The 26,813-nt window shown below is 37.7% G+C and overlaps 1 protein-coding gene across 1 annotated transcript in view; it reads left to right on the forward strand.

The window, feature by feature from the left end:
* The window catches only part of GMDS (GDP-mannose 4,6-dehydratase), a 526,050-nt gene that overhangs the window by 211,661 nt on the left and 287,576 nt on the right, over positions 1 to 26,813 (forward strand). The window contains exons 5-6 of the mRNA XM_084796267.1: positions 2,256 to 2,448; positions 3,442 to 3,546. Of these exons, the coding sequence (XP_084652393.1) occupies positions 2,256 to 2,448; positions 3,442 to 3,546 (298 nt within the window). The remainder of the gene's footprint in view (positions 1 to 2,255; positions 2,449 to 3,441; positions 3,547 to 26,813) is intronic.

Genomic DNA, 26,813 nt, shown 5'->3' on the forward strand with positions numbered 1-26,813 from the left:
GCCCCAGCACCTGTACACCTAAGGTAACTAACTGTATCTAAGAGAGATGAAAACAGTAAAAGAAGGAAGCTGGTTGCAGAAGCTCACATATTATGTGAGTTCATTCTTAAGAAATGTTTACAGTAGGTAAATGGAAAAAGGAGGAAAAAGAAGCCTGATCAGTGGCTGTCCGGGTCTGAGTGGGAGCTAGGAGCTGGGAGCTGGAATGACTACAGATAGCTCCAGAGTGTTTGGGGAGTGATAAAACTGTTCTGAAGTAAGATGGTAATGATGATTGCATAATGCTGTGAATTATGAAAACCATTACATTGTAAACTTTAAAATGGTACTTTTTATAGTATCTCTATAAACTATTTTATAGCACATTTTATTCTCTATAAAGCTTTATTTTAAAAGGATGAAATGGACTGGGCATGCTGGTGCTTACTTTTAATCTCAGCACTTGGAGACAGGAGCAGGTGCATTTAGGGCTAGCCTTGTCTACATACAGTGATCCAGCTCAGCCAGGGCTATATAGTGATCCCTGTGACAATCAGTTAAGGTACTGGGAAGATGGCTCAGTTTGTAAGCGCACTTCCTGTGCATGCAAAGGGACCTGAGTTCAAAACTCCTGCACCTATGTAAAAGCTAGTTTGGATATGTTGTGGAATAGAGATTAGCACATGTTGGGTGTTTGGTAGCCAGTCAGCTTAGTTCAAAATGTGAGTTATAGGTATACCTGTTCTCAGAACATGAAGTAAATAGCCATAGAGGAAGACATATAACAAGCTCTTTAGTTCTTAGCATGGTGTCTACTCCCATGCATGTATTGATACAACACACATACATACATACATACATACATACATACATACATACATACACACACAAACTCACGTGCGCATGAGTAGAGAGGTATTAAATGGCCTCAATTTTACTTATGTGGCTTTTTAAAGATTGTGAATGAAATCACAGTTTTTCTTTGTAATTTCCTGGCTACGCCCTAATCTTTACATATAGCCACAGATGATTTGGCTGTAGTAGGTGGAGTCCTTAATGAGCAACTAATCAATGTTTGACACATGGATAGAAAATGACTTCTGTCCAAGGGATAACGCAGTGACCAGAAAGCAATGAAAGTACTGGCCTTCCTTACACTGTTGAGAAGTTTCGCCACATGAAAATTAAAATAACTCACACTACAGTGGATATGCCCATGATAAGGTTTTCTGCCTTGTTATTTTAAAATAAGGTTCATTTACTGAAGTTATTTAAGAAATCACATAGTCCTGGGTAGTTTTTTGTCAGCTTGACACAAACTACAGTTTTCTGAGAAAAAGAACCCTAATGAGAAAATGCCTCCATCAGATTGCTTATTTGCAAGTCTGCAGTGTCGTTCACTTGATTAATGATTGATATAGATGAGTCTAGCTCACTACAGGCCGTGCCAGATTTGGGCTTTGTGCTCCCTGGTTGTATTAGAAAGCAGGCTGAGTAAGCCATGAACAACAAGCACTCCTCTGTGGCTTCTGCTTCAGTTGCCACCTCTAGGTTCCAACCTTAAGTGTTCCTGCCTTACTTCCTTCTATGTATAACCCAAATAATCTCTTTTCTTCCAGGCTGCTTTTAATATGTTCTGTATCACAGAAACAGAAACCTAACTAGGCACACACGTGTGTCCTTTTAAAAACCATTCTGAAAACCTATGTTGACTTATATCTCAGTAACCTTCTAGAAATCAGTTTGTAGACACATTGACATTTGGTACATCCACTGTGCACTTTAATAAAATTACATACATTATATATACTACAGTTGTTCTTGTACCCTTATTTAAAAAAAAAACAGTCCTTTTAAAGATTAACTGTGGTAGAAAGTACATGTTCTCAGTCTTTGTTACACAAACATCAGTCAGGGCTCATTCAAATCGTGAGTTTTTCTAGACCCCTCGGCCCCAAAATTTTGGTTCAAACTGAAATTTTAATGAAGAACAGAGCATTGCCTCATCATGCAAAACTTCTCAGAGATTCAGCTCGAATGAAGAGGAAATACAAGGGTGTTAATTGTCACAAGTGCTGAATGGATAGTCACATAGTCTTCACCTATTTGATATTAGAAGTAGATGACATCCACATTGGAAATTCTGCTAGGAAATAACACTTATGTTTTTTCACCAGTATAAAACCACAGGTTGTGAGACTGCTGTGCTTGTCCCCCATGTGAGTATCTCTCACTGATGGCCTTTAATGCCGTTCATGTCTGCTTTCTCTCTCCAGATCTCCTTTGACTTAGCTGAGTACACTGCAGACGTTGATGGCGTTGGCACCTTGCGGCTTCTGGATGCAATTAAAACTTGTGGCCTTATAAATTCTGTGAAGTTTTACCAGGCTTCGACAAGTGAACTTTATGGAAAAGTGCAGGAAATACCCCAGAAAGAGACCACACCTTTCTATCCAAGGTCACCCTATGGTAAGGACACATGTGCCCAGCTGCATGTAATGTTCTCTACAGGTGTGAGGATGTTTCTGCCTTCATTCTGCGTATGTGTCATTGAGATAGACTAAAGTGTCTGGACTTGTTGGGATGCATGCTGTATGTGTTATTACCACTGCCTTCAGGTGAAGTTACCACCTCATTTACCAACCCCTGTTCACCCGACCTTTATACACCGATCACTTTAAGTGGAAAATTAGACGCAGTATGACTTTTTCTAAGCTGCTTAGAGACTATACTGAAGCAATGAGCTTTTGTGTTTGTTTTGTAACTTTTCCCATGAAAATTTCTCTGAGCTCAAACCTAGGAGGAAAACAACAGAGTTATATGTTACTACATTTATAAAGAAAATATTCACAAAAAATACACAATATTTTAAAGCAGTTTGAGTGTTAAGATAACAAATATTATCTTTCTCATTACCTGAAAGTGTGTGTTGAGCTGGGCGTGGTTGCGCATGCCTTTAATCCCAGCATTCAGAAGGCAGAGGCAGGGGATCACTGTCAGTTCAAGGCCAGCCTGGTCTACAAAGTGAGTCCAGAGCAGCCAAGGATACACAAGGAAACTCTGTCTTGAAAAAACAAAAAACAAAACAAAACAAAAAGTGGTGTGTGTGTGTGTGTGTGTGTGTGTGTGTGTGTGTGTGTGTGTGTGTGTGTCAGTCTGTGTGTCTGTGTTTGACACAGAGAGAGAAAGAACAAGAGAGAGAGCTAAGGAAGGTGAGCTTGATATAGTGTACACCGTATAGGTGAATAAATGAGATGACAAAAGAATTAATTATCTTACAAAGCAGGAAATTTTATTTTCTAGTGGCCATGAGTAATTGGCACGAGATGTTTGTTTTGTCTTGTGATTTACATTTGCTATTTTTATGCATTATAAATATTATTTTTGTCAGTTATTGTTGTTTAAGATGAATAAAAATCATGGTCTTTTAGAATAAGCTTTGTCTTTAAATTATCCCAACAGGAGCAGCCAAGCTCTATGCTTATTGGATTGTGGTGAACTTCCGTGAGGCCTATAATCTCTTTGCAGTGAATGGCATTCTCTTCAATCATGAGAGTCCCAGAAGAGGTCAGTGCACATATTATTTCAAAGAAGAATTTTTGACATTAACAACAGAAAAGGTTGTTTGTATATTCTGTTGATATATTGAAACATTTACATCCATGTCTGTTATATAAACGTCTGTAGTAAATGAAGAAATAGAAATCTAATATTAATTTATAAGAGCTTTTTAAAATTCGATGTTAAAAGCTGGACTGTATGGCAACTTTACTAGTGTCATTAGTTTTCACCTCAAGTACTGGGAAGTTTCTTTGTGAGTGAAAGAATGAGGGGGTGAATTATTGGTGATTTTTGTCATTCATTATTGTTTACCTAGACTCAACCAATTGAAAAGTCAGTATCATCCCTTTACATTCCATTATAGAGACACCAGAAGTTATTGCTTCTAGAATGTATTCTACAATCAGTTTGAAATCAGATCTTAAGCATCTTTGGGTATGGTTTTGTTTGTTTTACAGAAAAATTTATTTGCTTGTATGGGCTTGTCATTGAGACTAGTAGCAATATCATCTGTTTTCACCATTAGGTTTTTAAGTAAGAAAATGTATTTTTCCACCATTAAGTCTTAGTAGAACATGAGAAATGCTAGCCAAGTGGGTTCTGCTGGTAATAGAAGTTACAACCCCATTCTTTACAAAGCAAAAATTGCCTGTATGATCTAAATCAAAAGCATTTTGTTAAATGTAGTGGGCATTTAGCCTTAGAGTATGAGGATAAATAGGAATATTATATCTTGCGTCTTCCCAACAACTAATAATACTTATAAATATTTCAGTGAAACTTTATGTGACTATATACTCACCTAATAAAACCAACAAGTCATAGAGAAAGATTAAAGTGACAGATTTATAAAGGTGTCTTTAGCATCACACATTTTTATTTTATAATTGCTTAAGTTAACAATTCCCATGATGGGTTGTTAAGGCAAGGACGCCAACCTGTCATCTCTGATCTCTCTCTTCTCTTCTCTTCTCTCTCCTCCTGCTCCTCCTCCTCGTCTTCTTCTTCTTCTTCTTCTTTTTCTTCTTCTTCTTCTTCTTCTTCTTCTTCTTCTTCTTCTTCTTCTTCTTCTTCTTCTTCTTCTTCTTTTCTCTCTCTCTCTCTCTCTCTCTCTCTCTCTCTCTCTCTCTCTCTGTCTCTCTCTCTCTCTCTGTCTCTCTCTCTCTGTCTCTCTCTCTCTCCCTCTCTCTCTTTCCTTTAGATGGTTTTATGGTTCTGGGTATTGCTGATAAAAGGAAGTGGAAAGAATTTTCTTTTTTCCTTCTTGCTGCATCAGGTATTTATGGCAGGGTGGAGTGGGGTACAGGAGCACTAGGAATCTGCTCAGTAATGGTAATCCTGTCTCTTCTCACACACACACACACACACACACACACACACACACACACACACACACACAAACATGCTTGTGTATATTGTTGGATTTCTGTAGTTTGTTCTTTTCTACCTGACCCACTCTTCCTACACCGTACAAAAAGGTAAAAGGTAATTGCTGTAAACCAAGTTAGAGAGGAAAAGCATTCTTAGGTTGTACAGTAAAAAATATAATTCAAATATAATGTCTCTTCTAGTTCTTTATTTGTACCCTGTAAATAAAGCGTTTTTCATCAATTTGGTTATTTTCTGAAATTTAAAAGGTTATATTTATTAATTTCAAAAAGGAAAAGAAAAATCTCCTTCTCTCATTTATTGCTTCTCATCACCAGAGCCAGTATTATCCTACCCAGACATGCTCTTCATGCATTCAAACCTGCAGAGAGTTATCCTGTATGTCACTCTGCAACTTGGGTGTCTGTTAGGTATTTGTTAGACACTTGATCTTCGGCCATCAAGATAGCTTGTTCTCTCTCCATAACCCATAGTGGAAGGGAGAACTGTCCTCTACCTGCACACATGTGCTGTGGCATACTCATGTCTGCCTATGCATACATACATAGACACAGATACAGACACGGATAGACCCCCACACAGATAGATATACACACAGATATACTGGCTAAAAAGCTTGACCTTGGAATATAAGCTATTGTATTGTTTTATCATATATACAGAAATTAGCAGTATTCCTTTTTTTTTTTTTTTTAGAGACAGTATTTCTCTGTGTATACTTGGCTGTCCAGGACTCACTTTGTAGTCCAGGCTGACCTCAAACTCACAGAGATTCACCTGCCTCTGCTTCCCTGAGTGTTGAGATTACAGACATGTGACTCTATGCCCTGCTCTGTGTTCTGTTTTAAACTCCATTTATATAATCATATAATAAAAATCATAGAGATATAAAAGTATGTTAATACTAGCTTTGATAAAAATATCTGAAATCTAAATATACAGCATTTTAAAACTTGAAAATTAAAATAAAATCAATATAAAAGTAATTTTTAAAAGATGAAACATTGTTTTCTGAGGGGACATTTATGCCAGACTTAGCCTGTCTTAGAGGAGGACCACACTATGTTTTTACATCACTAGCGTCTGAAGACATACCATTGTGCTAATAGGCATTCAGTAAATATTTTTAAAGAACGAATGAGTATCTCCTATTTCAATAAAACTTTAATGACTTAAATTTAGGATGTCAGAATTAGAAAACAGTAAAAATTTATAGGAGGGTTTTTAATTAATGTTGTTTTATTGGTTCCATACATATAGTAATTAAATCTAACAAAGTATTTGTAGTAATGATTCAGCCTAATATACCTTAATGAGCATTATACACACTTAAAATTTTAATATGTACAACTACAGCTTAGGAAGTCACTGAAAGTGACTTCATTTTAGTGTTCTGCCCTATTACCATAGGGAGCAAGCACTTTTTCCTAGATGGAGCACTGGAAAACATTGGTCAATACCAACCCACAATTAACAGGACTCAGGCTTATGTGTTTTGGGAATAAATAAATTATTCTTCCACTGAAAATAACTGTCTGCCTCTTTTGATTGCATAAATGATATTTTATGGTAATTTATGACTGGAAAAGGTGTGGAAGAAATGTTTTGTTTAATGTAAAAGTCTTCTAGACCAGACTTTGGCAAATTGTGTTTTGGCAAACGGCCCAAATTGATTTCTCTCAGTGTGTGTGTGTGTGTGTGTGTGTGTGTGTGTGTGTGTCTGAATAAATTTTATTGGAACACGGCTATGTTCATTTGTTTACATTTTGGTTATGGCTGAGTTCACATTCTGTAGTCCTGTATCCTGAAAGCTCTAAGTATTTACTATTGAGGCCTTTAAGGAACAGCTGATGGATATCCGAGAAACTTGCAAACTGATCTTCTAGGGTTAGTGTCAGTCAGTAAAGTCCAGTAGCACTACTGTGCTGGGGAAGTAATTTTTTGGTTGGAGCATTGATGTTCTTTCCTGCTGTACAAAGAGGCCTTGTGCCCTAAGGAAATGCTAATCATCATTAGTGTAAGACCAAAGACCTGCTCACTACAGCATCCACCTCCTAAGCTTTGACACCATCTTGTTCTTATTTCACTATATGTCTTTTCTCCATTCCAGTTTTGTTTTGTTTCACTTTTAAGACTTTTTAAAAACACATTTGTGTTATGAGAACTTTGTCATATATTTAGAGATAGAATCACTGTTAATTGTATAAGATAAATAATTGGAAACAATTGCTAGGGGATAAACCATTGGTCCAGCAATTCTTCCCATTAGGAGCAAGTATGTGTATGTTGATCATATAAAATGTGGGCACTTTAACAGCACCTACCACAAGCCAGTGAGTAATGGGTAAAATCATGGTACAGTAGGTCCATAAGGCAAGAAAATGTATTAGCATGTTCCGTCAATGATTATTACTATGTGCTATATACTGATATAAATATTAATGAGGTATTCTTATTAATATGTATCCAATTTAAAAATAAATCTACTATTCATTTATTAATTTAATAAGTAAAAGCTTTTATTTTTATTGTACAAATGGGTTACACCAGAGGTGCTCATGTATTTGAAAAACTTTTCCCTCTCACATGATTTTACCACACTTGAAACTTATATCTAGCTGCTTCTTGCAGTGTGAATAAGCATCTCTATATTTTGTATCTGCATAAATGCAGTATATTCTTTGGCATGGGTGTGGATGTCATGACCTCCTTCCTTCTGGATATGCAGACTTAGTTATTCATTAGGAAAAAAGATTATGTTTTTATCTAAGCTACTTATTTTCTACAAAAAATTGACATATACATATTTTTGCCATTAGTTTTAGGTTTCTTTGAAAAGCTACAGTTAGTAAAACTGGGATGTCATAAGAATAATAAGCATGAGGTTAAAGCATAGAAAATATGAAAAAATTATTGATTTCATTAAAGTATTTCATAAATAATGATGATTGAATTTTTTCAAATACTCTATTTACCAATAATTGACCTTACCTCTCCCAACCTCTACCTGGTCTCATCACATTATATGGCCCAGGGTGACTTTATATATGAGATCTTCCTGCCTCAGCCTTCCAGTGTGTACCACCATATCTGCAAAATTTGAGATTATTCTATAAATTAGAACATGATAAATATGTTTACCTAGTAAATCTAACAATATTTATATCTTCTTTTATTATTCACTACATTAGAAGGTAAAATAAAACTTTGTCATCTATGTCAGGCCACTATATTTTAGTTACTACATCTGCAGAATACTTTGCATGTCATGATTATAGATTTGCTGATTTATAAATAATGCTAACAGACATGTATTCCAAATAAAATAAAGTGTATTTATGTTAACAATTAGGGAGAAACCAAAAATCAGATATATCCTACGTCCAAGTTCAAAAGGTTAAAAAAATTAAGTGATTAAGTTAAAGTGGATTTCCTGACTGATGATTATGCCAGCATAATTAAAGGGTGAAATTAATGTGATATTGAATGCTCTTGGGTTTTGTTTTCAATGTGACTTTAGAATTAGAGGCTTGGATTTCCTGCAGCAAAGGAGTGGCTGAGTCTTCAGTAAGCCTGGCCAGGGTCCAGTCTGTGAGAAGAATGGTTAGTCCAGGAGTATGCCTAATGAACATTGCCCATTGCCCAGTATGGCTAGACTAGGCCCCACTCTGTGGACACACACTCTGTGAGATGCGGGAAGTAATGTTCAGTCTAGCTCTTTAATGAAGTTTCTTATTCTGAGTCACCTCAGCCTTTTATCTGAAGGAAAGTATGGGCACTGTGCTGGCAGCTGCTTCTAGAGTCGACCGTACACTGAGAAGGTGAAGTGTGAGTCAGTGCACCTACCTCCGTGGCTGCTAGTTAGTTATTCAGTGGTATGTAGCATACAGTGCCGGACTCCATCCCCAGACATGCCTGCCCTGAATCAGGATTAACTTCCATTCGGATAGTGTGCTGCTTCTACTCTGTCTTTTCTTTAAATGCTTAAGAACAGGGCATTTGGAGCTAAGGTGTAGTTCAGTGGCAGAGCATGTGGCTAGCTAGCATGCATGAGGTCTTGGGTTCTACTTTCACAGAAACCAGGAATAGGACACTTGATCAGCTAGGTAGAACATTCTCTTTTAGGAAGTTACCAGTTTTTCATTGCCCTTCCATGTCTGCTAGACCAATAATGGATGACATGTGTAATGCAGCTTCCTTCTCTGATTATAGATTTTAAAGATGATAGCAATCTTGTCTTCCTCTAGAATTCCTTATTTTTCCTAGATTTTCCCTAGACCCCTCAAGCCTGGTGCATACCGCCAAAAGATGCCCTGTGCTCCTCTTACTGTGTATTTTACTACTTATTTTTACTGAGCTGAGGGATCAGTAGTTTTGTTCCATCATCATCATCTTCAGCAAGCATCGTAATAGGGAAAGTAGTCTACCCACTAGCTAACCCAGGAAGAACTGACCCAGAGGGATAACTCTCAGAAGCTTCTTTTGAAGATATTTTGCTTTCTTTGTTTAACATGTGTTCTTAATAGATTCATGCATACTTCTGTTCTCTCATTTTTATAACTAAAATTATACAATGACTCCTTTGAAAGAAGTAGGAAGTAGCCAGCTCTTCAAAAATGCTCTCAGAATTTATGGGAGAGAAAATTTTACAGATAATTCATCTTTTTTTTTTTTTAATGAATGAAGGAATTAAGGTCTCTTTAACATGTGAACTCAGGCAAGAAATTATCCTGAGGGAGGGGAGCCATATGAACCTTGATCAGATATGGAATCTATATGTAATAATTTTTGTAAAAATCTGTGTGAATGTGTTTATACATGCGTACAGGTAGATTTGTGTGGGAGAGGGTGTGTGTGTGCCTAGCACATGTGTGGAAGTCACTCAGACTATAACTGTAGTTGTTGCTCTTCAGGTAGATTTGTGTGGGAGAAGGTGTGTGTGTGCCTAGCACATGTGTGGAAGTCACTCAGACTATAACTGTAGTTGTTGCTCTTCGGGCACTTTACTTCTTTTGTTGGAGACAGTTTGCCATTGGCCAGCAGCTTTGTATGCCTGGTGCCCTCAGAGTTCAGAAAGGGTGTTGGATCCTCTGGAGCTGGAACCATAGATGCTTGTGTGCCACTATCTGTGTTTTAAGAACTGAACCCAGGTCCTGTGCAAGAGCAGCAAGTGCTCTAAACCACTAAACCATCTCTCCAACCCATAAAGTATTATTTTTTGGTAAAGTATGAATATGATATGAAACAAATGACTTGAGTATTGATGAGCTGTCAATAAAAGAAAAAAAAACTAATGAAATGCATTAAGAATCATGAAGCAATACTCAGTTTATAAAGTACTTAAGATAATTAACAGCTTGGCACTACCCACAAATGGATGGTGTGCTGCCACTGTTTGGATTTTGAGCCATTTTTAGATGATATAACACATACCTCTAAATATGGGCTTCATAAGAAATCATATATATCTGTCTAAACACAGTATTCACCTCAGTGACATTGTAAGGTTCATGAACTTGTGGTTTTCTGTAGCAGTCTTGAGCATTTGCTTGGTTTCCAAGTATCTGGTTTGTAAGCTGTCTATTATCATAAATTAATCTTCAGAATTTTTAAACTGCCATTCCTATACAAAATTAATTATATAAGTTATAGTAAATTCTAAACTATGCTTTGTTCTGAAGTAGATTGGTTAGTTTGGAGTTTAAAGATCAGATTGATACTCTTGACAGAGGTAGGGGAATGAGAGGTTGGGAGAGTGACTTTGTCCGGCCAGGGAAACATGTGGTAGAATCTAGAGATATTTCTAGTTGTCACAACTGCCTGATATTTGCTAAATAGATAGATGCCAGACACTCTGCTTCTGTACCTTAGAGTACATTAGAGTCCCTCATAACAAAACAGCAGCAAAACCACCCAACAGAATAGCAATAGTGTTGAACATAAGAAACCCATGCACTATAGCTTCACTTGAAAACCTTCTTGGAGGAGCGTATACACCATCTGTGAACTGCTGGAGCAAGGGAAGGGGCCAGTCCTTCAGATCCAAAGCTGCAGGATCTCCATGACACAGGACAACAACAGGATTCTCTAGAGAAATCCCAACAAGGATCCAGTTTTGATAGTGTAGTAGATGTCAGAGGCCTCAAACCAGACCAGTGACCCATTGCAATAGTCATTTGCAAGTAGAGATGTTTGGGCAAAAGGGTATACTGTTTAACACACCTTGACACACAGCAGCTTCCACAGTGAGATTTTGTTGTTGTTTTCTTATGGGAAGGAAGGTTGCAAGGGTGGAGGCCAGGTATTGAGGGATGGGAAGATGAGTGGGAGAATTTGCTACTCTTCAGGTAGCAAAGTGTCTCTGTCATCTCATTTGGAAAGCTGCTAACTTGCACTCCTTCTCAAGTCTCTGATGGGGTTGAAGACCACATAGTTTAATTTTACAATTAAGCTTAGTTGTTTAGGGGTAAAGATGTTTTTAGGTCTAGATAGATGTTTTAAGTTGATAATGATGAGATACGATAGATACTGATTTACATTCAGAATTTTAGATGCACCAAGATAGGAAAGATGTTTTCTTCAAGGCTGTCAAATATAAATAGCCAAAACATTAAGAATGTAACATTTTATATAATTCCTGATTGTGCCATGTTTCTTCTTGCTGAAGGAAGTTTATTGTATATATGTATAATAATATAAATGTATATATAAAAATAATTTAAAATTTTAAATTAAAAAACAAAAGCAAAACAAAAAATCAGATACTATTTTTCTTTGAACACTGCTTTCACTATGTAGAAATCTTTTAATGGAACTGCAGCAAGTATGTAACATTCTCGTTTCTGTAACTTTTTATGAGACTGTTCTGGCCCTGGGCCATGGAGTTGTACATAGCAGACCCAGTTCAGGGAAGCAGTTAGCAGAGTTGTAATTTCAGGACTTTGTCCTGCAAGACTGAGCTCTCACTTTAGCCATTTTCTGATCCATAAGACTTCTCTTATCTGTGGCTGTTACCTTCAACAACAACAACAATTTCTCTGTTTTTGTTATTAAACAACCTTTAAAACTGGCTGCAGGTAACCTTTTCTTATACAGAATTACTGCAATAAAGTGTGAGAGATTTCCTATAAATGAGCGTTTTCCTTAAAATGTTTTTGAATTCATAGCTAATTTGGTGCATAACACTAGAAAGCACCATGTCTCCTCCTATGAATAATGTGAGTGGAATACTCCACAGAATTATGATTTACAGGTTATAGTCATACGTGTATAGTAATAATGCCAAGAAACAAGACTGCCAATTGTCATCAGCTGCATATCTTATTTGCATTTTTTATCAATGGTGCTTTGTGATTCCTTTTTTAGATGAATATCAGAACCTTAACTCACTAGTGGGGGAGGGGACAACAATTGCTACCTGTTGTGAAATCAGGGGATGAAGTAATCTCCTATTGGAGTTCCATGGGGCCATAATAGATTTTAACAACCATTTGCCTGCTCACAAGTGGTTAATTGTTGGCTACTAACCTTGCCTTTCTGGTTGGAGTACAAGTGATATCATCATCTCATTTGCCTTTGTATGTGTAGACTATGGTCGTCCACAGATGACATGCACCCTTGGGGATTACAGTGCTGTCTGCCCATCTTATTCTCTGTGGATAGATGGAGTATAATTGCTTAGCCATGCAAGGCTTCTGAAGAGATCCTTGTTTTACTGGAAGTGGTTATTACCATCAAAACAAAACATTCCCTCCCACTAAGTAAGATGATACTTATGCGATTGTCTAATTGAATCAAAGGTATTTTTCTCAATAATGTTTCGTAATTTTTATGTAACATTTATGTTTGAAACCAAACTGTTACCTGATGTCACAACTCCCTGCAGCATAGCCAGGCAGTGTTCTCGGGGTGGTATCTACTTGAAAGTTCTATGTGTCTGACAAGTTATTCAGACCTCAGTTTCCTTATTTGCATTTGGAAAAGATGGCCAGACCTGACAGGGACATTGTGAGGGTCATTGCCTTATCAGTTCACTGTGCAGGGAATAAAGGAGAATATATGAAAAAGCTTAAAACCATGTCTTGTAGATTTGAGCCTTCTTTGCTTTTCATCTTGTCTTTCCTTCCTTTTCTACTAATGACTCGAAGCATATTAGTTCCTTTTCTTCTCCACTTTCCAGGTAAAAGCCTGTTGGACTCAGCTTTGTAGTAGGATTCTCATTATAGTGGGTAAGAGTAGGGCAGTTAGGGAAGGAAGGCAGCAAAATCCATAACTATGGGACTTACTGAATTAGTGTAGACAGGAGACATTTACAAATTGCAAGAAGTTAAAATGGAAGTGGTGGTGGATAATTGCTTTCATCTTGGGAAAAGCCATTTGTACAAAGGATTTTGACAAGTAAACCAATTCTATTTGAACTAGGAAAGTAGAAAACGAAACAAAACAGAATTATCCATTCTTCAACTGAGGGACATTTAGGCTGTTTCCAGGTTCTGCCTATTATGAATAAGGCTGCTATGAACATGATTAACCATATGTCCTTGTTGTGTGGTGGAGCTTCTTCTGGGTCTATCCAAGGGGTGGAATAGCTGGGTCTTGAGGAAACCCTATTCCTAGTTTTCTGAGAAAGTGCCAGATAGATTTGCAAGGTGGTTGTACAAATTGGGAATGCAAACTGTGGTACATTTACACTATGGAGTACTACTTAGTTATTAAAAACAAGGAAATCCCAAAATTTGTGGACAAATGGATGGGACTAGAAATGATCATAATGAGTGAGTTAACCCAAAAGCAGAAAGACTCACAAGGTATATACTCATTTATAATTGGGCACTAGCCCAAAAGGCGTGTCCCACGAAAGTCTTCACTTACCAGGAGATTAGGATAGATGTGAGGGCATCCTACTGAGACTCTGCATAAGAGAAATATAGGAGATGGAGAAATAGAAGGACCCAGAGGGTCCTAGAAACCTACAAGAAGAACATTGTGATGGGTAGATCGGGGCCGAGGCGGCTCTGCTCAAACTATTGCACTAACCAAGGAAAATACAATAGTAAATATTGAACACCTACTCTTATCTACCCAATGGACAGGACGTTCTCCACAGTTATGTGGAGAGCGGGGACTGACTTTGACATGAACTCTGGTGCTCCATTTTTGACACTTCCCCTTGGTGGGGAGGCCTGGTGGTACTCAAAACAAGAATAAACAGGCTACCAAGATGAGACTTGGTAGTCTATGACCATATAGTGAGGAAAGAGATGCCCTCAGTCAAAGTCCTAGGGGAGGGGAATAGGGTGAAAGCAGGAGGGCGGGAGGAATGGGAGGATATAAGTGATGGGATAACAATTTAATTGTAATCTGAATAATTTAATAAAATTAAAATAAAAAAAACCAAAAAACAAGTTTGAATTCTCACCAGCAATGAAGGAGTGTTCCTCTTTCTCCACAGCCTTGCCAGCATGGATGGCATTTTTTATCTTAGCCATTCTAATGGATGTAAGATGGAATCTCAGAGTTGTTTTGATTTGCATTTCTCTGATGACTAAAGACATTGAGCATTTCTTTAAGTGTTTCTCAGTCATTGGATATTCCTCTGTTGAGAATTCTCTGTTTAGTTCTGAGCCCCATTTCTCAATTGGGTTATTTGGTTTGGTGGTGTTTAATTTCTTGAGGTTTTTTTTTTAATCTATTTTGGATATTAGACCTTTGTCAGATGTAGGGTTGGTGAAGATCTTTTCCCAGTCTGTAGGCTGTCGCTTGACAGTGTCACCTGCCTTACAGAAGCTTCTCAGCCTCATAAAGTCCCATTTATTAATTGTTGACCTTAAGGCCTGGGCTGTTAGAGTTCTGTTCAGGAAGTTGTCTCCTGTGCCAATGTGTTCCAGGCTCTTCCCTATACGTATAATGACAAATCTTTTTTTTTCTTTCTTTCTTTTTTTTTTCTGTGACAGGGTTTCTCTGTGTGACCTTGACTGTCTTGGACTTGCTTTGTAGACCAGGCTGGCCTTGAACTCGTAGAGATCCACTTGCCTTTGCCTCCCTGCTGCTGCTGCATGTGCCACCATGCCCAGCTATAAAGACAAATATTTAGAATATAGTCAGGTATTATTCTGGTTTAGTAAATTGGTGGTTGTAGATTTGCCTCCACTGTCTATGACTTTACTAGCCCTGGATTGTTGGCTGGCTTTCCTGTACCAGGCATGATTTCTCTCTTATTGAAGGGTCGTAAGTCCAAATAGAGAGTGATTGTTTAATTCCAAGCTAAATGCTTGCTGCTGCTTCACCATTAAGGTTATAATGTCATGCTGGTAATTGTTACAGTTAATAGGTGTCATAGCTGGGTAGGACTCCTGGCCCTTTCCTTCCTTTGGAAGCTTACATGGTGCCTTCTGGTAGTACGAAAGCCTGTCTTCAGGGACCTGGCTTTTAGGTCAGTTTAAGCTCAGGGACCTCTGGGTTCTGTCTATAGTTGATGCTGTCTTGAGCAGCAGGGACCTCTGTGGGGCAACCAAGGGCAGTAGCAATAGCCTATAATATTTGGGATTCTCTTGGACAATTACCACAACTCAAAAGACAGCTTCTCATGCCTGGTGTTGGGTTTTGTTATATGGTTTGTGGCTGTTGGGGAGGCAGTCAACCTAGATGGGAAATTTTTATTTAAGTTATATAGGTTTATATAATTAGGTAGATAGTTAATAGTATGATTTCTTAAGACGTTTTAAAGAAATTCTTACTGTTATTTTGCCCTCCTACCTCCTTCTTCAGTATTTTTCTCCTGCCCCATCTATAACTAGAGTCCTTCATTCCTCTTTTACCCATTTTTTTCTGTTCATTTGTACAAGCTATTCTATATTGTCTTTTTAAAAATTTTTATTTAACTAACTTATTCAGATTACATCTTGATTGTTATCCCCTCACTTGTCTATACTGCCTTTTGAATTTAAATGTCATATTGTATTTTCTTTCAAAATTTAGAATGAGTCTGAGCTTTCCTGTTCATTGTTCACTTACTGTGGAACATTATCCTTGTCAACCATTTCTTGGGTGCTGAGAGTACTTAGAACTTCAAGCATTCATAGTGCTTACTCTGTCACTGATCCACACCCTTGGCCCCACCTCCTATTAATAGCCTCAGGTGGAGATAGAGACCTATTCACCTGCTTAGATTCTGTCAGGCCTTACCACTTATTAAAGGAGTGACTTTGTATTCATTTCTCAACCTCTGTGAGTTATGGTTTACTCATCTGTGAAATTAGATGATAATAGACTTCACTTAGGATAGTTGTGTGCATTAAAGGAAACAGCATAAGTAAGGCTATTAGCACATTATCATTACTGCCATGACCACTACCAATTTCCCACTAGAGAAATAGATTCTGGTTGTGTATCTTCACAACTTAAAATAATAATAATGATGATAATAATAATAATAATACAGGATAATACAGTGCAGTGGTAAGTACTTGCCTAGCATTCTCAAGGTTTAGGGTTCCATTACTATTACCTCAAAAATAAAAATAAATACAAACCAATAAATAGGAATAACAAGTAGGAAGTGAATAAAGGAATTGATTGTTTAGCTTTTCAGAGTTTCTTTAGTGGTAATTAAATAGCTAAGATATGAGAAAGTAGTTCATGGATATCATGATAGAAAAATGGTTTGTGCTTCTGTCATGTGCGTGAAGCATATTTAATTCCCAAGTATTGCTGTAGATATTCTTGGTATGGACTGACCCTCATGATTGATGTTTTTTGTTGTTTAAGAATGTATTTTAATGACAAATTAATTTTTATGATTGTAAAACAATTTTCTATCCCAGAGCATGCATGCAGCCACCTGATGCATTTATTTTTAACGATGAAAATGAAACCAAAAGTGCTAACACAAGAGTATACCTGAGGATTACTAACTTGTGGGAGTACAATTTAGGAAGTGAACTCTCAACAGTAATGTTACCTAAACAGCACCAGCATACAGCAACACCTGCTAACGCAGACAAAGGAAATTCCACTGGGAAGTTCCCTAGACAAAGAACTACATATGGACAATGGCTACTGAGAGAGGAACTTTCAGCTTCCCCTATAGGTTGTTGAATTCCAACTGGTCAGCCTTGGACACATGTTATATTTAGGAACAATGCTAAATGAACTTAGTGGGCTATATATACATGTGTACATATATATGTATATATGGATGCATATGTTTATACATGTAACAATAATAATTAATGAAGAGATTGTGTATTTGGGAGAGGGAGAAATTATAGTACAGGTGTGTTTTGTCCCTCCCATTACACTTTGTTTTCCCATATGAGCTTTGTTTCAGGCCTAGTTAGGTTTTCCAATTTTTAAAATGTGCTAGCATGTTTTTAACCAGCACTAGTAAAAAAGTAAGATGATGGACCATGAAAGAAAATCTTTCACCTCAATTTTGTTACATAGTTAACATAGAAACTAGGACTCAAGATATCTGAGGACTGGGTCTGTCTGTCAGGAGTCAAAAACTTTGTCACATGATACTCGGTTTATAGAAACTATCATGTGTATCTCAGACACTTTCGTCTTACAGAACTTTTTAAATCATAAGTTTATATGATTGCTAAATCTGCTTTCATGTCCTTTTCTTTAAAATATTCTGATTGATGAATATTAAATCACAGACGTTGCTTTCATGCAAATCAAGTAGCATCTGGAAGAATTGTGGCGCCAACCCTAAAATTCAATGCTAGGCTCATAGAATGGGTAAGATGAAGGGAGGATGTTTGTTTTCTTGGATATTATGGTCTATATCAGTTAGCACTCTTCTTTCTATGACTAAAACACCCAAGGAAACAATTTAAAGGAGAAGATTTATTTTGGTTCATGGTTTCCAAGCATTCAGTTCATCCTTGTCCCCATGTGCTTTGGCTTCAGGCGCAGACATGTGGAGGGGGAGGCAGACAGTCGCATAGAAGTATAGGAACAGGGCAGACAGAGCCACTAGGGACATACCCCAGTGACCTACTTCTTCCAGCTAGTCTTCACTTCCCACGGTTCCATCCCCTCCCAAAACAGCACCACCAGCTAGGAACCAAGCCTTCAAAGCATGAGGCTATGTGGAATGGTCTGCATTCAAATCTTTGCACACTATTTGGGCGGCAGATTCTGGAAACATTTGCAGATGTTATTGTTTTATTTTGTTAGTTGTGGTTGTTCCTTAAATATTTTTCCCAGAAAGGACATCGTCCCATTTACTCGCTTGTTACAGCTCCTGTTACTGCTTTGGCAACCCTGAGTTACAGCTTCCTGTACATTCCTCTCTCCTAATGCCTTTGAATAGGAAGCCCAAAGGAATGAATGCCTCAAGAAGAGACAAGATATTGTAAAAGAGAGACTATGTAGGGGGCTGGAGAGATGGCTCAGAGGTTAAGAGCTTTCACTGCTTGCTCATCCAGAGGTCCTGAGTTCAATTCCCAGCAACTACGTGGTGGCTAACAACCATCTACACTGTAATCTAATGGCCTCTTCTGGCGTGCAGGTGTACATGCAGGCAGAGCACTGGAATCATAATAAACAAATAAATCTTTATTTACAAGACTATGTACTAAGTAGGAGTGTCTTAAATTCCTTTCCTTGTGTTATTGTTCTCTGATCATTCATACACACATGCACACTCACACATGCACACAAGCTCCATAGAAACAGTTGACTGACTGGGACATACTACTTAGTGCTCAGCCTTAATTTCTAATTATTCTTACTCTCAGACTCAAATCCTCCTTTTAAAATATCAAAGTCCAAGTAAACTTACCAGCAACAGTAACTATAGAAAATGCACTGTTGCTTGCTTTCCTTGAGTGAATAAATGTCTATTGTACTCAGTTGTCTTCAGGATTTTGCAAGTATTTACTTCTCTGTGACAGGAAAGAACACTAAAACCATATCTAAAGAGCTAAATAAGATTATTATAGAAGGAGACACAGTTTCTCATTTTATAGACATTTGTCCTAATTTCCTATCAGATGAAGAATTTGAATCAAAGGCCTTTTGAAGATTTTCTTTCTTTGCACACTTCATACTGGGATGGCTGTAAGCCAATGCTGTTTCTTTAGAGTTACTTTGAACATGAAATTCACATAAAGTGGCCCTGCTTTACTTCTTAAATGTCACTACACTTCTGAGTTGTTATAGAAACTGAAATGAAATTTTAGTCAAAGTGGTTTAAGTTTGAGCTTGTGAGCATGTCAACTGAACGTATAAATACTGTCATTCTGTGAAATAGCTTTATGAATTCTAAAATAAACCACAACTATAAAGTGATATGTGGTAAGTCATTTTTTAATGCAAATATCATTCCTGAAAAAAGGGAATTGATCTCTGTACTAATTTCAAGAGCTTTAGCTTCTTAGGTTTATTGTATGTGTTTATGAAGAAGTTCTTGTTTAGATTTACCTATGGGTCTTTCAGTGGAGGGCAAGGTCCTGTGTAGATGTCTCTGCACACAGGGAGGCAAACAGTAAATTTACATGTGTTCAGAAGAGGCATGAGCTGCTTGATATAGCCAGGCAATTTCTTTGTTGTTACCTGACATCAGTGTCCCTACCTTGATGTGTTGAAGTGTGTATGGCCTTGAGAAACAAGCATATCCCATTCATAGTTTAAGCATGCCTGAGAATTTGGAGTGGAGCTATCTAACAAGGCTCAATATTGTTTTTATAAAGAGAATTCTTGTTATTTAAACCACTGAATATCCTGCATCCTTTCCTTCCTAAGAAAGGAATGACTGAACATCTTATCATGTATTAGGTGCCATGCCTGGCACTGTTGAAAGTAATAAATGTAATGCTTATCATTACAACCTTGCAGTTGGCCTGATTGTTTCGTGGTTCTTCTTGCTGTAAGTAGTATATTATACATATTATATATGTCTGTAATAATATAAATGTATATATAAAATTAATAATAAAGAAAAACTTGCAGTTGGGACAAGGAAACTAAAGCTTAATGAAATATAAGAGCATGCAGTGTTTGTAAGGACTGACTGAGGAGGACAGAGGTGGATAGCTTCACCCCTTATGGAAGAGGTCAGGGTATCCATAGAGATGATAACTGAAGTGCCCAGCAGTAAGGGGCCCAGGATGGACACAGATTTTCCTGCTGAGAATAGAGCATGTCTAGAAGAGGAGAGACTTTTTCTTGCTGAGGGGTCTGCAAACAAAGACATGGCTGCCGTATCTGTGCCACTTGTCATAGCTGTTAAAGGGCACATAGTAAGGACATTGAGGAGGTGAAAGGTGACAGATCATGTGGGAAGTATGACCACTCAAGAAACAATATTGTGGCAGGATTTATATTTAGAAAATAGGAATTTTTAGTAGAAAATTGGAAGAAAGAAATTTGGGGACAAGAACACCACCTAATAGCCGTGACAGGAATCCAGAAAGGAAGATGCTCAGAGTCTGGGCCAAGTGGAATTGCTCAAGTTTGAGCTTTTGATCTTTCTAAGACTCTGGCTTTAGAAATGTAAAAATTCATGTTAGAGTTATGCGAGATAACTAATTAAATATAAGCAAACGGGTTTATCTGGATGCTTCTCAAGTGTAAGAATGGCATAAGGGTTAGCTCCAGCCGGAAACTTGGGTGTTGTCTTTTGGGTGCTTCCTCTTTGTCACTTTTCTTGGAGAAAAGGGCGGGGGGGGGGGGTTGGAGGAGAGAGAGGGAGAGACAGAGAGAGAGAGACAGAGGGGGAGGGAGGGAGGGCACACTAGGGTCAACCTTCATATTCTCCACTATAGAAGGAAATGCATTTCTTCTCATGCTCTTTGAAAAGGACACAAGGAAAGTTCATAAGGCCCTTATCTTGCCTGTGGCTGCTCTCTCAGCCACATAGCAGGAGAGCAGCTGTCCTTATGGAATAAAATTTAGTACATTCTGATTGGTAGTCAGGCCAGCCCCACTACTGCTAGGCAAAAAGAGAAAGAGCTCAGCAATGCCAGATGGTGCTATCTGTAGACAGGTTAACTACTAGAAGGTATGTAGAATAACCGCTTAATTAAGAGAGCTTGAGAAGTGCAGCCATTACATGCAGAGAAACCATATAATAGGGAAAAGAATGTCTTAGAGTTCAAGAGCAAATAGAAGCCTTCATTCATCGTTGGTGCACAGCCACACCTGCATGTGTGTGCTTTCTGTCTTTTCACGTGCCCCAAAATGAACTGTCCACAGAGCCTTCCTCCTCTCCCGGTTCCCTCCTTGACACTGATGCCAAAGGTTTTCACTTCTCTCAGTTCACTTCCTCACTCAAACCTCCCCAGCTGCTGTCACTAGACCTTCCCTTTCAGCATGCAAATGTTACTTTCTCTACTTTCCTGAAAATCATCACCCACTTTCCTGCCATACATCAAAGGCTTTCAAGAAAGTATCTTGTCTGTGTTTGTTGTCTCTGAGACATTTCTATTCTAGACTGCTTTTCTTTCCCCACCCCCACACAACGTAGGACCTTGAACACACTAAACAGACTCTCGCAGTCACATCCCAGATTTCCTCATCCTGTCTTGAACCCTGTCCTATTCAGGAGTTTTTCCAAACTCCTCAGAAGCTGTCTAATTCAGGCCCTAAATCACCTGTAGGCTATTGTACCTGAGGTCACTTCTCTATCAGTTTTTTGTTTTTGTTTTTGTTTTTTGTTTGTTTTCTTTTCATTACATAGCAGCTTCTTGGACACCCCATGGACACAGGCTTTGTAGACTTTCCTCCTCTGTCTGACCTTAAATGGGTCAGTGTCAATGAACTTGGTTTGTGGACAATTTGTTTTATTGTTTGCTTCCTTCTTGGTGGTCTCAGCCAGACTCTGGACTTAAAATGGATAGTTCCCAAATGTGTGCTCTCAGCTGCCACCCACCTCACAGGGCCAAACTAATAGTCACACTAATTTAGAAATGAAAATTCACTTTCATATAGTCAAAGCTTAGAGACTGCATATTCACCAGCTCTTTGAGAGCTTGATTAGTGACTGTCTAAAACAAATGGAAAGACTTGAAATGACAGCATGTCTGTGGGTGGGGTTGCTTTTATATGTAAATTTGTTTTGATTGCTTGGATTTATTTTTTAGGAGTCTTCTGTTTGACTGGGGTGGTGGTTTTTTCTCCTTAGAGAGGCTGGCAACTTTGCAGAATCCTTGGTTGTCTCAGCTAATGGTATAAAAGCTATGGGACACACAGAACAATCCCTGAAAAGGAGTTATCTGACCCCAAAGTCAACAATCCTGAAGTTAAGCTCTTAAACAAAGGTTTATGAATTTAAATTATCTATCTGTGGAAATGCACTGAATATTTGATGAAAGTAGCAAAATTCCTTGAACAGCACTTTAAGCACATATTTATAAGCATTTGCCAAGAGATAGTAACTCTCCCCAAAAATGCACATTGTGAATTGTCCTCTTTCAAGCCTGGGATTCCTTTAAACGTGCCCGCTGGATTGCGAGGACCTGCAGTTAAATAGTGTTGCTCTTGGCAAGGCTTGGTGAGCGAAATGAGGTATGGTCTCTCTGATCTCAGTAGTATGCTCAGCCAGCCATGACCTTCTCAGTGTCCCTTCTCTCTACACCCTGTCTACACCAAGCCATAGCCCAGGCAGTTCTCAGTGGGGTGGCCAGAGATTACCACAGGGGAAACTCTGGGCCCCAACCAGAGGTTCACAAGGGGTTCAGGGTGAATTGGAATGACTTTTTTGTTTGCAAACTTTGTACTTTATGTAGCTTCGGAAAACTTTAAAATGAAGTATTGGACAATGGAATTGATTTTTTATGAAAGAAACTTTCTTCAAATACTATGTGTATGCTGACAGATAAAATTTTACATATATATATGTGTGTTCATGTGCAAATAAAGTTTTGTGTATATATTCACATAGCAAATATTACAACATTTTCACAATTGTAATACTTCTTAGGGGCTAAATTGACCAATTTTAGGACTGAAAAACAGACCTTTCAAATGCAGTGGTTTTTATTAGCATGCTAACCATAAGAATTATCACATTTTCTACTTTTAGGGAGTCAGGGAATTTCTGTTTTTTTTTTTAAATATCTTTATGGAACTAGAATGTTGTAAATATATTTCGATTTAACAGCAGATATTTTATTTTATAAACTTTATTCTTTAAAACATGTAAATAAAAACATTACAGATCAAAATTAATCAGCAAAATTATGCAGTTAAAATTGACATTCAGATCTGAAGCCATGAGACTTCATGTTTATTTTATGCTTTCAGTATTAAATATATTTTATGTACCTTCCACCACCAAAACTGAAAAAATATCCATGAAAAAATTCGAATTAGAAGAACAATTAGCCTTATATCATAACATACCATAACACTTTCTCAGCTTGTGTCCATTAGCTGCATTTGATTCGTTCTTATCCCCTAATATTTGGCCTTTTTTGTCCTCTTTTCTTTGGTTATACTGTATCCACATGCACAATGTGAAATTCATTGATTTCAGTAAGTATACTATTTATGCATGAAAGACACTTACTTTGCTCTGGTTTAATTAATACTGGTCATTTAAAGAGATGCTTTTATTCATTTTGTCACTTTTTCCATTTTGTTTTAAAAGGTATGTGACTAGAAAAATATTATGCTGATATACCCAATGACATCATACTAGAAAGTTTAAATTACTGAGGATTATGTATATATTTATATGCATTTGCACATGTATATATATTGATGTCAAGATCAGACATAGGAAAAAAGTCCGGAACTAGGAGTATGCTATGGCTCTGATCTGATCCACTTTCTGATGTGTTACCCTCACAGCCATGTGGTCATCTGTTGTCACAGGAATGAGGCATTATCCAAGGTAAAAACCATAGGAAACATCATCTTTAGCTCAGAACCTCATAAGAAACAGTATAACTGCTTGGAATATGAAAAAGTTATACATAATTGTGTCTGAGAAACAATATTTTAAAAGTGTAACAGATTTTAGTTTTATAGATGGGTTTTATGATCATTTAGATGCATCTAGCATATAAAAGCATAGAAAACTGGTTTCTGAACCTCTAAAGTGAAAATGAAATAAATAAATAAGTGTGTCAGAGGTAGCATGACATGCTTAAACCACTCAGAACTACAGGACAAGTCATCTTCCTGGTCTTCCTGGCATTCTCTTTCTATTGTCAGGCATGAAGTTCTGGGATGTGACAGTAGCATCTTATTTCATCCTCTTGCTGCTGTAGAGCTGTGCTCATACTTGAGGGATGCTCCATATAGCAGTGGGTAGAGGAGCAGAGCCCTGCTTGGGAGTTAATGAAGGGGATAAAACCCCATGCACTAGTTTCTTCTGGGTCCCATAGAAAGTGAACACTGACTCTTAGAAAGAGCCATCATTACCATAATTTCCTCTAGCCTTTTCAGTTACATGTTCTTTACTTGCACATTAGAGAACACTGCAGTTACCAAGTAGGAACTCTCACCAAAGGCACAAGGTCCACAGTTTGTGAAAGTCAGCAGCAATAACAAATAACTCAGTTGAAAATAGCTTGAGGTACTAAGACCCAACTATAAAGCAGAGTGGTAGTCCTCCTCTCAGGATTCCTTAAATCTTCTTAATTTGCTGTTTTATCTGAAGTCATTTGGCTCTGAAAGGGCTGATGGAAACTTAGAAGCCTCACTTTTACCCTACTGCTATGGAGAGTGCTTTTCATTGATGTGGCCTTTGCAGTGTAACTCCTAACTTGGTTCTGTGTACCTATTGTGCTCCTACTTTCAGGGGAGACAGGTGAGAACTTCCAATGCCTGCTTGGAGCAGAGCTGCTTAAAACATTTCTTCACTTCTCACCCTTTTCACTGGCGAGTTTTGTTTGGTTTGGTGTTTTGTTTCCTTGAGACATGGTCTCTCTAGTAGTCCCAGAGCTCTCTATAGACTAGTCTGGCCTCAGACTCACAGAGATCTGAGGGCTAGGTTTACAAAGGTGTGCACTACCACACCCAGCTCACACCAGAGACATTGTTACAGAAATTCAGGCATATAGACATATGAAATAAACATATTAAATCAAACACTCACTACTAATAAGTCACAATAAATTTACTAATTTCTCAAGATTCTACCAACCTTGCATATTAATGAGATGAGTGTCTTTGTTCATTTCCCCTAAAGATTGAAATCTTGGCTAAAAATCTGATGATGCAGGATATTTCAGATGTTTTCATAAAAACTTTCCTCAGTGGTTTTCAGAGTTAATCGATATTTTAATGCTAAACTTGTTAATGCTGGGAGTACCACCCCATATAAATATGTAGTAAAAACAAAACAAAACAAAACAAAAAACAGTATCAGAAGAATGGCCATTTTATAAATTGTTGGATTTTTTCTTAATCCTAAGCCAAAAGACATTTTAAATGAAAAAGCAGCTATTCAAATAGTACTTTACCTCTATTATTTTTTACTCTTCTTATTTAATATTTTTATTTACTTTAAGAATTTAATGTATGCACACGTTGTATTTTTATCATATCCCTTCAGCTTCTCCCAGATGCCCATATTCCCCTCTCAGCTTCCTGTTGTTACTGCCCTGCTCCTGCTGCTCCTCTCTCTCTCCTCCTCCTGCTGCTCCTCTCTCTCTTCCCATAGTCTATTTAGTGCTGCAAGAGCACATGGATGTAGGGCTCGAACTTGATTTTTGTAATCACTCTTATACAATACAATCAAAAGATAGACTAATGTGATAAATTCTGAGGGATGATGCGAGAAAAATATTAAAAGCCATCCTTTCTGTTATTAAACTATTCTGTTTCTACAAGAGCAGGAAACTTCGGTTTTATAGTAGAAATTCCACAGTTCATCACACAGAGTAGCCTCAGGTCTAAACCTGAGGTTTTTTTATGGAGCATTTGCTGGCATGGTATGGTATGGCATAACACTGTGTGTGTATAGCGCAAGGTATACATCGTGTGTTTAGAACTGAGCCTTCAGTGAATCTGTGATGCAATACAGGATGTCTTCTTAGAAATACCAGATTCATTATGCATTTGATGTGTGTGTGTGTGTGTGTGTGTGTGTGTGTGTGTGTGTGTGTGTGTGTGTGTTAGTGTGAGTGTGTGCACAAATGCATAGGAAGTATATGTAGATGCAACATCATATCTTTTTATTTTGTTGCTTTTCCACTTCTGAGGCTTATTGATTCAGCTCTACTGGCTGGTGAATGCGTTTCAGAGATTTCTGTGTCTCCTCCCTACTCCCCTCCTTCCTTCAGTGGTGGAGTTATAGAAGTAGGCTGCCTCCCTCCGCTTTATAACATGAGTTCTGCAGATCCAAAACTAGGTCCTCAAGCTTGCTTGCGTAGTATTGTTTACTGATTCAGCCATTTGCCTACCAGATAAATTATACTTTTAATTAGTCTTTGTTCATTGCATTTGTAGAAAATTTTTACTGTTCCCAGTTATATGGCCCCTACACACACGCTGATAGTTTAAGAAGCTGGGAGAACACAGAGGGACCAGAGTCCTGCTTCACTGCTGTAGCAATGAAGTGGTTCAGCCCCTTTGAAAAGTGATTAAAGTGTATTGTAAGCTAAGCATATAGCAACTGTGACCCATCCATTCCACTCCCCTGGGTATTTTCCCAAAAGAAACTAAAATATATGTTCATACAAAAACTTGTACATAAATGTCTACAGCAACTTTATTCACATTAGCTAAGCAGTGGAAACAACTCAATGTCTACCTGCTGATGGCTAAACAAATAAAATGTCTTCTTTTCCTACAGAAAAATATAGGCTGTAAAGTTGTAATGTTCTGATTCAAGCTCCATGTATCAGCCTTACTTTGTTATTTGAAATGGAAGAAACACAAAAGAATGATTTGAAGTGTCTAGATAAGCAAATCTAAAGATA

Source organism: Acomys minous (genome assembly GCF_964271855.1).
Source record: "Acomys minous genome assembly, chromosome: 9".
Lineage (NCBI taxonomy): Eukaryota > Metazoa > Chordata > Mammalia > Rodentia > Muridae > Acomys > Acomys minous.